General features: G+C 38.3%; 2 protein-coding genes across 3 annotated transcripts; one reads left to right on the top strand and one right to left on the bottom strand.

Annotated features, from left to right (window-relative positions):
• LOC18591574 lies at positions 563–6,160 on the top strand. 2 transcript variants are annotated; one of them, XM_007017773.2, is made up of 2 exons: positions 563–894; positions 2,571–6,160. In XM_007017773.2, the coding sequence occupies exon 2, from the start codon at positions 2,678–2,680 to the stop codon at positions 5,750–5,752; it is 3,075 nt and encodes a 1,024-aa protein (XP_007017835.2). In that variant the 5' UTR covers positions 563–894; positions 2,571–2,677; the 3' UTR covers positions 5,753–6,160. The 2 variants fall into 2 exon arrangements, with proteins under 2 accessions (XP_007017835.2, XP_007017834.2); XM_007017772.2 differs by having other exon boundaries at positions 563–899.
• Positions 6,562–12,909, bottom strand: LOC18591573 (DEAD-box ATP-dependent RNA helicase 28). Its single transcript, XM_007017769.2, has 19 exons — positions 12,509–12,909; positions 12,242–12,421; positions 12,089–12,157; positions 11,885–11,991; positions 11,511–11,589; positions 10,957–11,130; positions 10,459–10,607; positions 10,271–10,366; positions 9,805–9,907; positions 9,568–9,630; positions 9,300–9,361; positions 9,061–9,157; positions 8,553–8,671; positions 8,433–8,475; positions 8,121–8,222; positions 7,869–7,967; positions 7,710–7,793; positions 7,174–7,448; positions 6,562–6,868 (listed from the first exon to the last, which is right to left on the bottom strand). Exons 1-19 carry the CDS (start codon positions 12,806–12,808, stop codon positions 6,853–6,855), a joined length of 2,217 nt encoding a protein of 738 aa, XP_007017831.1. The 5' UTR covers positions 12,809–12,909; the 3' UTR covers positions 6,562–6,852.

Below are 13,898 nucleotides of genomic sequence, written 5' to 3'. Positions count from 1 at the left end.
GAAAAAAATCAATGATGAAAAGAGATTGGGCCCTGAAATTGATGGACTTTTCAATCAGTGGGCTTCATCAAAACATGGGGCTTCGTGCAATCCAGTTTTAAGTTTCTAGTCCACATATAGTTTACCACGGACTCGAAAGCAGGGAATTCCCCTCTTCCCTGCTATGAGCAGAACAATCACACGTGTAAGCGACACGTGACTCAAAACAACATGGGGACCTCGGTTTGACGGTGACAACAAACGATAAGCCCCTGCTCCTCTCCTTTTCAAGGGCTTAGACCTTGTCCACCCTCTCTCTCTTCCCCTCTTTCACCCAAACTCATCATAAAAAAAAAGCCCCACATTTTTAAAAGCATACCCGAATTGACTGTTTTTCGGGTGCGACTCCTGTCTTTTTTTATATTTCCCCCTTTTTTTAAATAATAAATCAATACCGGTTTGACCAACCGACCCGACCCGGAATAGAGTTTCTCATCCTCTCACACGCCCTGCACGTGCCACCCCCTGAACTGGGGAAAGTAAAATGAAAACCGACCCGAAAATTGACAAAGTAAAATCAAAACTAGCAAAACCCCAAAAAAGAATTAAAAAAAAAAAACGAGGAAGAAACGTTGCTCTCTCTCTCTCTCTCTGGTTCGAAAGAGGCTTCACAGAGGACAAAAGCGAGGGTTTTGTGAAGAGAGAGAACCCCCCCCCCCCCCCCCAAACTTGAAAGCCCTAAAAAGGGCAAAACACTATCTCCACAGAGAGGGAAAGCTCAAAGCGAAAGGAGGCAGAAAACAGAAGTGGGAATTTTTTTTAGAGAGAGAAAGAAGTGCGGTGTCGTCTCTCTATTGGACCGGAGCTTCAGAGCTAGGGTTTCGGTTCTCTTTTTTGGAAGCTTTTTTGATGAAGGTGAAGTACGTGTCACGCTTGTAATTATTTCGATTTCGTGCATTTTTTAAAATTCTTTTTTGGGTTCTCAATTTTATTTCCATATTAGCGTTATTAAAATCAGCTATATCTCTGCATTAATTGCGATAATCTTAATTAAATTCGATATCTTTTAAATTCACAGCACTCCTTAAAATATAGGGCATAAAAAAGGTTAGGGTTTTGTGGTGCTGTTTCTTCTGATTTTTAGGGTTAGATCTTCTCTGTGAATGTTAATTTCTCTTTCTTTCCCCTTTTAACCGCTTTAGAGCAAATTAGAGGAACTATTTCATTGTTCTTTCGGGGTGTTTGGTACGTTGGCCTACAACTTATGAGTACTGAGTAGGTTTTTTCTTTTTTTTTTTTCTGCTATTTTGCTTTGTTCATTTAATCTATTTTAGGAATGAAATTCAATTTATTTGGATATCAAATAAGTTTCTGTTAATTCTGATTCTTTAAAAAGCTTGAGATTTCAGTATGTTATTTTATTTCAGGTGTTGAGGAGTGCCGTTATTTTTGTTTGTTGAATCTGTTTTGTTTACATTTTATAATAGTTTGCATGATCAGCTTGCTTGGAAGGTATATTACAATGGTTTTAGATAATTTTCTTTTTATTTTGATGATGATAATCATCAATTATTCTTTTGAAGTAAAGGAATTTACGGTTCTTTATATGAGCATTTTCTAGGGATGGTGGGAATTTGTTGAAGGCTTCAAATTGCAGTTATATTTTTTTGTGAATCAATCTATTCACCTTTCCTTTAGGGGAGGAGAGTTGATACAGAAATAAGGATAAAATTTAGTGCATTAGGAGTTTAACCATTGATTATTTTTTTTCTTGTACATTTTGGAGATCGCTTTGCTTTGGCTACATGATAGAAGGTAGCCTTTCCCATCCCATAAACTTCACACCCCTCCTAGTTGAAAGTTTCAATAACTAACAGTTGCCCTGGCTAATGGTGCTTTGGTGGCACTAGCCTTCACTCTAGTTTTTTTCACTAATTGTTTGACATAATGTCCTCTCTTTGACCCATCAGTCTGGAACCTCCAATCCTGGCATGGCAAGTGGTGTCGATATCGTGCCTATTGTTACCTATATGGCATGCATGAAAATTCACTTAGCAAAAACTTGTCCTTATTGCAGTAAATGGGAACAAAAAAAGAGTGTAATTTGTACTCTGTTTTGTTATCTTGTGAGAGCTTTTATTCTTCAGCCTCTTATATATCACTCATTCAAAGGCACGAAAGGTAATGGCTGTCAATATATGGATAATTGCATGTTTTCTTTATGATACTAAAATCAATCGATAAGTTGGTCTAACACTTCACAATTGTAATGAAAATAGGGGCAAGCTGAATTAAATAACTGTGGCTACTGTTTAATGGATATCTACAGACAACAGCTGCTTTCACTTAATGCTGCCATATTGAATTAATATTTCTGTTCTTGTATGGAAGAATGTTTGCAATATTATGTAACTAAAATATTCTTTTCAAGAGATGTAGTGCTGTTAATATATTACTTGAACCCTGTCTTTACATAGCTATGCTACTCAGTTTGATGTAACTTGTGCATATTTTTGGCATCATAATGGATGAAGAACTTAGTATCAGAAATCTGGAGCAGAATTAACCATTTATGTCTTTCCATTTTACAGGTCTCTTTTTAGATAGTCTTGAAGCTTCACCCCTGTTCTAGATGGAACAAAAGTTCTCAGCATGTTACATAGTTTTCTGTGTTTGGTGGTTTTGCATCTGAAGCACCATGACGCTGGAAGATTTTTTTACCCTGACCGAGATGAAAGATGGGCTCACAGCCCCTTCACGAGTTGAGGAGCTACTAACTGTAATGAAGAAGGAGAAAGATTCTGTTGTGAAAAATATCAGTGATGCAACCAGGCAGTGGGCTGCTGTTGCAAGCACAATTGCTGCCACAGAGAATAAAGATTGTCTCAATCTTTTTATTCAACTAGATGGAGTCTGGTATCTGGACAGATGGCTCAAGGGTGCTCAAGAATTTGGTAATGACTCAAGTGACAGTTTTGTGGAAGAATCAATTACTGCACTCCTTCGAGCACTTGAAAAGTTGCATAGAAATAATGAGAGGTCTATTTCTTCTGAGATCTGGATTACTGTCAAGAATCTTCTTGGCCACAAGAGCTCTCGAGTTCAGGATGGAGCCAGATTGCTCTTTGATAACTGGAAAAGAAGTAGAGTTACTGATGATGTTCATGGTGGTGTTGGTAGTGGTGGACATATTTCTGACTATGGGATTTCAGACAGTGCAACCGTTACTGGAGAAAATAGTAGGCGCGAATGTTCTGCCAAAGAAGGTCCTGTTTCAAGGGGAAGTACTGATGAAGAAAATACTGGAGCTGATGCTGCAAAGAATGAAAACCTTCCTTCAAGTAGCCTAGATGGTGTTCAATTAGAAAGTTCTAAAGAGTTACACAGTGAAACCACTAATGATGAGCTCCAGTCCCACATATATTCAGACTGTGCGGACATGGAAAACAGATCTCCAAATCATCTGTCCTCCTCTTTAGTTTCAAATCCTGCTCAAGAAAACTCGTCCACGAAGGAAGATCTTCCTGCAAAAACTGTGGAAGAAACTGCTTCCCTTGAGACCTGCAGTTTACCAGATTCAAAGCAAGAAAATGTTGAGGTTTTGGATGCTCAGAATTTAAATGAGTTATCAAGTGATGAAAAGCAGAAGTTGGATATGACAGTTTCTTCCTCTAGTACTGTGGAACATGTACTGGTTTCTTCTGGTGCTGGTGTTGGAAGCGCTCAGGAGGCTACAAAAGAACCTAATTCACAAAAAGATGCTGAAGCCAATAAGAGTGATGTTCTAAAATCTGTTGCACTTGGTGGTGATAGGACGCCTGTATCTGAGACGAAGAAGATGATGGGTGATGCGGGGGTTATAAATCATTCAGGCAATGGTTCACAGCTATTCAAGACTGCAGGTCAAGACAGTGAGTCTCATTCTGGCATGTTGCGGAGCTCCTCTGACAATGAATTTATATATAGAAAGCCTAAGGATCTGGTGACCACTTTTTCCAGGATGGAAGGCATTAGAACAACAGATGAAAATAAGGAGAATTGTAGAGTTGAAGATTTGAGGGGTGGTTCCAAGTTTACCCCTGGTCCTGATGTGATTGATAAGAGAATGTCTGATATTGAGCTTGAGTATGGCATAGTTGATGCTCTAGAAGTTGCCCGACAAGTTGCTCAAGAAGTGGAACGAGAAGTGGTAGATGACAGAGAGCCTTCATGCAGCTCTTCAGAGAAGATTTCAGAAGGTGGAATTAGGCAACCCAGTACCCCAGACTCCATAAATGGAAAACAAGACCTACCCACTGAGGTCATACCAAAAGAGGTGTCAACTGGACCCAATCAGTCTGCTGAAGCATGTACTGAGGGGGAGGGGCACATAATTAATCCAGATAATCCAGACAATGAACCAGAAAATGACTTGCATGATTTAGAGTCCTCTCAGGTGACTGTGGCTCAAGAACCTGAACCTAACACAGAGAAAAGCCTATGTGATTTTGATCTGAACCAAGAAGTTTGTTCTGATGATGTGGAACGTGCAGCAAATTCTATCTCCACCCCCATTTCAGTGGTTTCTGCTTCAAGGGCGGCAGCAGCTCCTGGCTTACCTGCAGCTCCTCTACAGTTCAAGGGGGAACTTGGGTGGAAAGGGTCTGCTGCCACAAGTGCTTTTCGCCCAGCATCTCCTCGCCGAAACTCTGATGTTGATAAGACTTTATCCATTGGGGGAACAAGCAGTGGCTCAAAACAAAGGCTGGATTGCCTTGATTTTGATCTTAATGTTGCCGAGGCTGGTGATGAAAAAGGTGCCGAACTTATGTCAGGGAAACAGGTTACAGCCTCATCAGGCCTCCACTCTGCAGAATCTTCACTGGATGTGAGTCCAAGAAAATCTGAGAGACTCAAGCTGGATTTAAATCGTATGAGTGATGATGGTGATGCTCCAGCATTAGATACAAGATTAGAGGGACGACTCTTTTACAACAGGAATGGGCATCGTAGCCCATCACCTGCCTCTTCATCATCATCGATGCAGCCTTCTCTGAGGAACATCGATTTGAATGACAGACCATATAGTCACAATGATGCTTCAGAATTAGGGCCTTACAATGGTATATCTTCCCGAAATGTAAATGCATATGGAGGGCCTAAACCAAATGATCCTGTTATTTCTATAATGGGTACTAGAGTGGAAGTCAATAGGAAGGAATTTGTTCCTCAGGTTGTATCCTTACCAAATGGCAAGGCTCTCGAGCCTGCAACTGATGCAAGCATCACAAGAACTGGAGGTTTTATGGGGTTGGGTCCCACTGTGTCGTATACACATTCTCCTGCTTTTAGTTATAATGGACTGACTATGCCACCAACAGTGTCCTTCTCTCCTGCCATTTATGGGGCTAGTGGCTCAATCCCCTATATGGTCGATTCAAGAGCACCTATTGTGCCTCAAATTATGGGTTCTACATCAGCTGTTCCTCCACCTTACTCTCAACCACAGTTCATTATGAGCATGAGCAATGCCCCTGTTGGTTTAAATGGTTCAGGGTCCTCACGGCCTAATTTTGATCTGAACACTGGTTTGGCAATTGAGGGAGGAAATAGAGATTCCACGGGCGTAAGGCAGTCTTTCATGCCTGGTCAAAGCAGGTCAATGGAAGAGCATTTAAGGGCAAACTCACAACCCTCCTCGAGTTCTGCAGTTGGTGCAAAAAGGAAGGAACCAGACAGTGGGTGGGAGCCATACCAGTTTAATTACAGACACCACCAATTTCCATGGAAATAGTAAGTTCATATTTATGTTGCTCCTTCCTCTCTTGGGATCATTTCATAAGTCCAAGCTAATTGATGCTTGCATTGCCAAAGATACCTGGAAAATCAAGAGCCCATTGGCTTTCGTGGGAGGGGAGTTTGAGCTGAATAAAACAGGGGAATTATGAATGTAACATGATTCATGAGATTGATTGCCGAAGGGAGGGAAAAATTAGGTTTAATTGTTTTAGTTTTTGCTTATTTTCTTGTTTTCCTTTTTGTGTTCCATAGAAGGCCATTGCAACCATAGAATGCTTGGTACATGTAGTTGTAACTTATTTTCCATATATGTCAAAGAAATTTAAAGAAACTGAGCTCTTCTACCATTCTTTATTCTTCTTTTGGCAAACAATTTTGGTTGTTAACATGACAGATTATCACATATTTGACTGCTTGAAATTGGTGTATACCGTCCTTCATATTGTCACGTTTCAGTTTGTCAATTGTTCCCTGCTCTTTGGATGCGTTTATTTATTTATCCTAAAGCAGTGAATACTGCTAAAACAAAGAAACAAACGGCTATGGTTTTAGCAGAAACTATAGGGAAAAGGGCAAAAGAAAACAAAATTATAGAGTAATGAACTAAATCTCCGTTACATTTATCTTTTTGGTTTCTTTTATGTTCGTCCACATAGCATGCATCGATCCTCTTTTCAAGTTACAAGATGTTTTGTCTTTCAATTCTTATTGTAAAATCATTTTTGGTTTAGACTGGAATATGTTGGGCTATTGCAAAACATCCTTTCCCATGAAGGCTGATGGGACGACTTCAATACCTATTTGAACAAAATTGACTTTCATTGCAGATGTAATCGTCCGTTTGGTTCTATGAAAATAAACGCATTTTCAAAAACATTTACATTTTACAATGAATACCTTGCAGTATTTGAAAACTAATTCTATAATGACAGTGTACAACACAGACATCATCCTTCTCCCTCCTTATCGGTGCAGATCCTGATCATTGTAGTCACTTCTGGCAGTGTCTACTGACTGGACCATATGACCCATAGGCTGCTCCCACCAGCATAGAGAGCTGCAAAATTTGGTACCCAGTAGGTAGTCGTGCTTGTGCTACCTGCGCTTGTAACTGGAAAAGAAATAAAATACTCCCATTAGTGAGAAACAATATTCTAGCATTTTGAAATGTAGAACTGATATCAGCAATAAACAAGCAAACAATAAAATACAAGGAAAAGGTTTACAATAATACTAAGACTAAACTGCCATTCGGTAAATTGCAGAAGGTACTTCAGCAGATTTGATAAATGACCACTAGTAGTGTAAGACCCCAACTGAGATCTCCCACTTGATTTCAATGCAGAAAAAAGTTCATATAGATCTTCAGAAAAACAAGTCCGAAAAATGATAAGAGAAGTATATCATGTTTCATACCGTGATTTGCTCTTAAATGAACTCTTGGACTTTTTCCTTCCTGCACCACTAGTACTTTTCTGCCTTTTCTCACTCATGTCATTTTGGAATAGCTCCCGCATCTCTTCTGTCCTTGATTGAGTTCTTTGGTTAGCATGCTTCGATTTCTTGTTGGATTTCTTCACAATTTTGCCAGAATCTACAGCCTTCTTTACAGCTTTTACTGCCTTTGCTCGCCTGTAAGCCAAGTCAACCAACGATATCCCTTCCTTCTCTTTCTTATTTTTTCCACTACCCTGCAGTTCTCATATATGAGTATCACATGGTAGCACAATGAAGTAAAAAAAAAAAAAATTTGGTAGCCATAACACAAAAATCAGAAAACAGATAATTGAACAGTAAAACATGTTTCAAAGTTGAGCAAGAAACTTGGGACAGCACTCAATTTTGCGAGCCAAGAAGGAAAAGAGAAACCTAGATGAAGTGCATATTTAAAAGCATATACTTTATACAGCCTAAAAATGGATTTGATTTCCAATAAAGGAAGAGATGCATACTTCTGATTCATTCATTTCACTTTGATCCTCCAACATTTCTCTGGCTGCTTCCAGTTTTCGACGTTTCTTCCTAGGTAAATTTTTCTGTTCAACAGATGTTAGCAGCGTGCACCATGCAAAAGTTATAAAAGCAAGTTTGAAATGAGAAAACTGTACAACCTCGCGCTCTCGCTTCCTTTTTTCCTTCATCTTAAGGTCCTCAGCCTGTTGGGCGCTGATGACAGCATTTGCAGAACCTTTTTCTGTTTCTACAGATGCCTGTCAAATGATATAATGCCATGTCATCAACAAAATTCTGTCATATCACAATAGCTAAACATGCAATTCTATTAAATACAACTTGTGTATGCCAACTTATGGACTAGTGACAGCAATACGTGCAAATCAAAACTCAAATCAAAGATTGCTTACCTTTGCTGCCTTTGCTACAAGCTTTTTCTCCTTTTCAGTCATAAACCAGGTTCTTTTAGGTCGTGCATAAATTTCGTCCTTATGTGCGATCATATTTTCAGCCTTGTGTCATGGAAGCACATTAGATTACATATACTAAACAGTGAAGTTGAACATGAGAAAACAATAGGCTCTGATACCAGCCAGCCATTGAAAAACTAAACATATAAACTGACAAATAATAACATAGAAGTGTGGAATCAGTAGAAATGTAGGGCTATATTTTCTGAGACATCTAAGTAAAAATAGCTTGAATCAGTGCAGATCAAATACCTTTGTTGCTTCCATTTCAGCTTTTCTTAGGGCTCGCTCTGCCCTGCAGATAATCAGAATCTATCATAGCAGTACAAAGAAAACAACAGAAATAACTTTGAAAATGAAACAAAACCAGACCTCTCCTCTTCAATAACTTCAGCCACTTTGTCTTCCTTCTCCTCAATTTTCTGAGACCACTTAGCAATAGACTGCTCTGCAACAATCCGACTCTTCAACTTTGAACCTACTCTCTTTGCCTATCAAATTTAAACACCCAATATAGAGTTACAAGCAAGAGAAATTTCAAATTTCTGATAGGAAATGTTTCAGCTACTTTTTCCAATAGGGGGAACTGTTTTAGATTTGTTGATGCAATCGAACTTTAAGAAAGTATTGCAGTCAAAGCAAGATATTTTGGCCTTAAAGCATCTTTTAAATTTGAAGTTTCATAATCATAAGTAATCTTTTTATTCAGGACATCATAATTCTTTACCACCACAAGAACCAGCACTAATAACATGCATAATCACTTCTCATACCAAAACTTTCATGAAGCAGACAATAAATGCTCCATGTCTAGGATCCAAAGAAGCAGCAAATAAAAGTTAAAACAGGCCCATTACAGACCGGGAAGAATATGACTCACAATGGCTTTCAATAGAGATCGATCATTGTCAGTCACAAATGTAACAGCATATCCTTCTCTACCTGCTCTTGCTGTCCGACCAACACGGTGAACATAGCTGCATAAAGAAAAAAAAATAACAGAGCCATCCGGTTGCAAATTGAGCATCTTGCACATCGAAGAGAAGTTCCAAAGAATTTGTTGATAAGAGAAAGATAGTGCATGCTGGTAATACATGCTTATAAGAGTGTGGATTCTACCTTGTAATATCTCGAGGACAAGCATAATTAATAACTGTCTCAACACCAATTATATCAAGTCCCTACAATTACAACCATTCAGAACAAAGTGTCAGGAGATAATACAGCTAGAAGTGCTGAAAGTATTGGAGGTATTGGGATATAGGCATGTAATTATGCAAGACTAAGGAGTTGACCATTTACAATGGCCAAGATCTATCACACAAAGGCACATGGAAGTCACAAACTTTTGAGGACATTGGGGATGGGTTTTAGAATATCTACTTACTCGAGCAGCCACATCAGTGGCAATTAAAAAATCAACTTCCTGTTTCCTAAAACGATCCAAGGCCTACATGAACAGCAATCAGTGAGAAGTAGATAACCAAAATGCAGGGGAAAAAGAAGAAAAAAAAGAAGCCCAAGAAACCAGGAAAAGCATTTTTCAAAGATACTCCAATACCTAATAAGAAGCCTCACCCCCAATGGGAGCAACTACAAAGAAACACCTATAGAATCTACTTACATCAAGGCGCTGGACTTGAGTTAGATCTCCATGAAGCTCAGCTGCTTGAAGGCCAGCCAACTGAAACAAAATCTTCAACCTGTGTGCAGCCTGCTTGGTTCCACTGCCAAATGAGATGGACTATCATTTCTAAAGTCATATAATTGACAAAGTTCGACAACAAGGTTGGCAGCTTTCATGGACAGGATGACCACAAAGGATAAAAAAAGGGTTTGACCAGTGATATAGGGGGTAAAGAACACTCATCAGCACAAAACATGGTTATATATTAAACTGAAATAAAAGAGTAACAAATCATATTTTCAGTATTGATTCTAAGTTTTTCCTCAGAGGTGAGAACAAGTGTAGTCATCCATAAAGAAACAGCAAATTAACGAAATGTGACATTAGTATCAAAACATCTGAGTATCCTAATTGATATAAATAGTCAAATCAGCATGATTATCTACATATGTGTGATAAAGACCTGAAGATGATCACTTTGGATGTGAAAGTCTTTGAACACAATGACAGAAGAACTGCTTCTTGATTTACTTCACGCATTCGACGTATCCTTACAACCCTGCACAAATAATATTAATGATCACATAGTCAGAATACAGAACAGTGGAAAACGGCAAGCAAAACAGACTGAAAAAGTACTAAGAAATTTACTCCTCAGTCAATGTTGCTGGCCGTTTTGCTGATGGGTCAGCTGAGAGACGCAAGGGTCTGGTCAAAGAAAGCTTGACAAGCTCATCAACTTCTTCTGTCATTGTAGCTGAAAACAGCATAGTCTGTCTCCTTTTAGGACAAAGACGGACCTGTAGATAAGTTGCAGCAGATCACATACAAGTGAAAAGAAACAAATTCAATTCAAAGCAGGTAACATAAGTAGGTAGATTAGTAAGTGAAAATTATTGCTATTAAATGGAAAAGGAACTAGTTTATCTACATATTTCCATTTAATTACTCCTGGCAGAATAAACTATTACTGCTTCCAAAAGGGATAGCAGCTTTACCTCGGCATCCTACTACGTCATAAGAATTAGACAAAGCCTGTCAATTTAGGAAGTCAATAATAAACCACTCATCCACATCATTTAATGAATTCAATATATTCACTTATCATTACAACTCATATATAGAAATAGATATGTAAGAAGGAGGTACCAATTCATGAATTTCAGCACTGAATCCAAGCTCTAGAAGACGATCTGCCTCATCAAGGATCAAAACTGCAAGATCGTCCAAATCCACAGACATGGAATTGCGCAAATGGTCTATCATGCGTCCAGGAGTAGCCACAACAATGTCAGGCATTAATCTCAAAGCTGACTCTTGTGCCTAGTATAACGATGACGTCAAAAAATAGTGGACAAGATAAGCATAGAAATACATATAATTATTTAAATTGGTAATATCAACTTTCAAGTAAGCAGGCTGTATAAGAAGGGCTCTGTATTCATCTGAAAAAAATATCCTTTTATTTGTCATTACGAGAGTTTCAATGATATCAGTTACAGAAACCAGGCAAAAGGTTCAAAAAGTTTAGAAAAGGGTGATTAACATTTATTGACTGAAATAAGTGGATGCAACTTCAACTGAGTTAAAGACAAAGAAGCACATAAAAAGGAGGAATGAAAGCATCAGAGGAATATCCTTTTGCCAGTACCAAAGGTGATTGCAAATTTAGCTAAGTAAGGATGGAAATCAACAGGTCAAACCTTTAATGAAAGCCCACCAACAACCAGACAACATCTAATATCAGTAAACTGAGCAAGTTTCTCTATCATACTGTGAACCCTGAAACATATGAACAACAAGTAAGATTTACACCTTAATGAATCACCACAAATACAAATTAAAGATATTTATAGTTTCGATAAAGCTTGAAGCCTCAAAAGATTTAACTGTAAAGCCTAACAAATTTTTGCAATAAACTATCCATGTATGCAAATCTACAAACTGATATCCACTAGCTCATGATAACATAATTGCATTAGCAAAAGTTCTAAATTTCCTTACACAAAGCATAACCACAATCCCGAATAAATTTGTGATAGAACATGAAATTGTTCAAAGTATTATGTCTACTTACTGCACCGCCAACTCTCTCGCCGGCGTAAGGATAAGAACCCGTATCGCTGAAATCCGTTTAGGACGGAATAGCAGCCTTTCTAGTGTAGGTAACGCGTAGGCAGCCGTCTGCATAAGGATTAAAAATATAAGCATTTGAAAACAAATCAGATATCTAATAAAAAAATTAGCGGAATAGAAGCGATGAAGATCAAAAGAAATATACCTTCCCAGAACCAGTAACTGCGCTCCCGCATATATCGCGCCCGGTCAAGGCTAAGGGTATACATGCAGCCTATAAAAGAAAATAGGCAAAGGGTTCATTCAAAAAACTTCAATAATGAATTAAAAATTTATAAAATGAAGTGAAAATGGAGACCTGGATAGGTGTAGGCTTAGTGTAACCCAACGCCTCACAAGCTCGAAGCAAAGGGCGCGAAAGATTGAGCTCCATGAAAGAATTTGCATGAAAGGACGCTCCTTCAGATGGCGCGAAGAACGATTTACTCTCACCTGCATTGCTCTTTTCCTCATCATCATCTTCTGATCTATAATCCACCTGATAAATAGAAAACAGATATTAATCCAAAACAAAACGAATTTTAAAATTTAAAAGTCAAAGAATAGAGTAATGAGAGAGAATTACTTGTTTGTCGGGTTCCGAATCGGAGATCTCCTCTTGCTGCTCTGGAGCAGAGCTTTGTTGGAGGATTTTGGAGATTTTGAAATCGACGGAGGTGGTTCCACGGCGTGCGTGTTCTTCTGCAACGGATTCGGAGTAAGAAGCGAAGTCCCATGGGGATTGAGACTTGCGTTTCGGTTTAGAAGGTTTCTCTTCCGCTTCTGCTCCTTCTTCTTCCTCTGCTTCTTCATTGTCTTCTTCCTCGGATTCCTCGAACTCGGGTTCTTCATCGCTGGGTGCTTCGAATATGAAACTCGGAGCCATGGGTAGAATGAGGAGCAAAGAGAGTTTTCGTTCCGCGGTTTGGAAGTGGAATTTCTAAACGATGGGAGGCAAAAAGAAGCGAGAAACGTTAACGGTGTCATTGCTTTTACTTCAAGACCAAAACCCATAAACCCTAACTTTTATGTAATACTCTCCGTTTTAATAATTGGGTTGGGTCAGAATGAGCTTCTTGCCTGGTTCGATACAGGTCCATAAAAAGATTTGCATTTTGAAACTTGGACCGCAGAACCTAACCATGGGCCTGTGGCCAATACTGAATCAAATCTCCCTTCTTATTTTTTCTTTTTCCTTTTGTTTTTTTTTTTACAATTTATACTTGTTTTTCTTATCTGCATCTACATATATTAAAAGATGTCCCTAAATAGGCTAATTGGTTGACACATATATAGCCTAATTATTTAGCTCGATTTGGATTGAATTGTGTCCAAGACATGTGTCCAAGACATGTGTAGTATTTTTGTTATTTGTTGTCCCTAAGTAGGTTAGTTAGTTGACACATGTGTAATATGTTTGACACGTGGTGCCTTGATTTGGGTTGAATTGTCTCCGGATATGTGTGGTATTTCGTTATTTGTTGAGGGTGTTTGTTTAATTTTTTTTCCTGATGAGGTTTCGGGTATTTTAGAAGATGTTGAAGGTAATTTTGTGTGTTTATATTTACTTGCTTATTTTTTATTGAGTTATTTTTGGTGTTTTGCAAAAATATTTTGAGTTTTGTTGTCTTCACAATGATGGGGGTTTTATGGGGTTTTGGTATTTTAGAGAACGTTGAGGGTTTTTTGGTCTTTTCCCCCTTGACTTTCTCATTTCCGTAAAGAAAATTGTTATCTTCTCAAAATGTTACATGAGCATTTTTGTCTTTTAAGGAGGTAACGATTTTTATGGGCTTCTCAACATTTTACAATATGATAAAGGTAGTATGGTGCTGTTCATGTGAACTCTTTTCTTTTTGTTGACGATATAAAATTTAATTTTTAATGAATTCTTGATTTATTTTGAGTATTTTACTTGGATAAAATGTCCTATTTCAATTGTTTTATGGTTTTGCTTATATTTTAATGTCGTTATA

Source organism: Theobroma cacao, chromosome 8, assembly GCF_000208745.1.
Source record: "Theobroma cacao cultivar B97-61/B2 chromosome 8, Criollo_cocoa_genome_V2, whole genome shotgun sequence".
NCBI classification, from domain to species: domain Eukaryota; kingdom Viridiplantae; phylum Streptophyta; class Magnoliopsida; order Malvales; family Malvaceae; genus Theobroma; species Theobroma cacao.
Note: the sequence above shows the minus strand (reverse complement) of the source record. Positions and strands in the feature narration are given on the sequence as shown.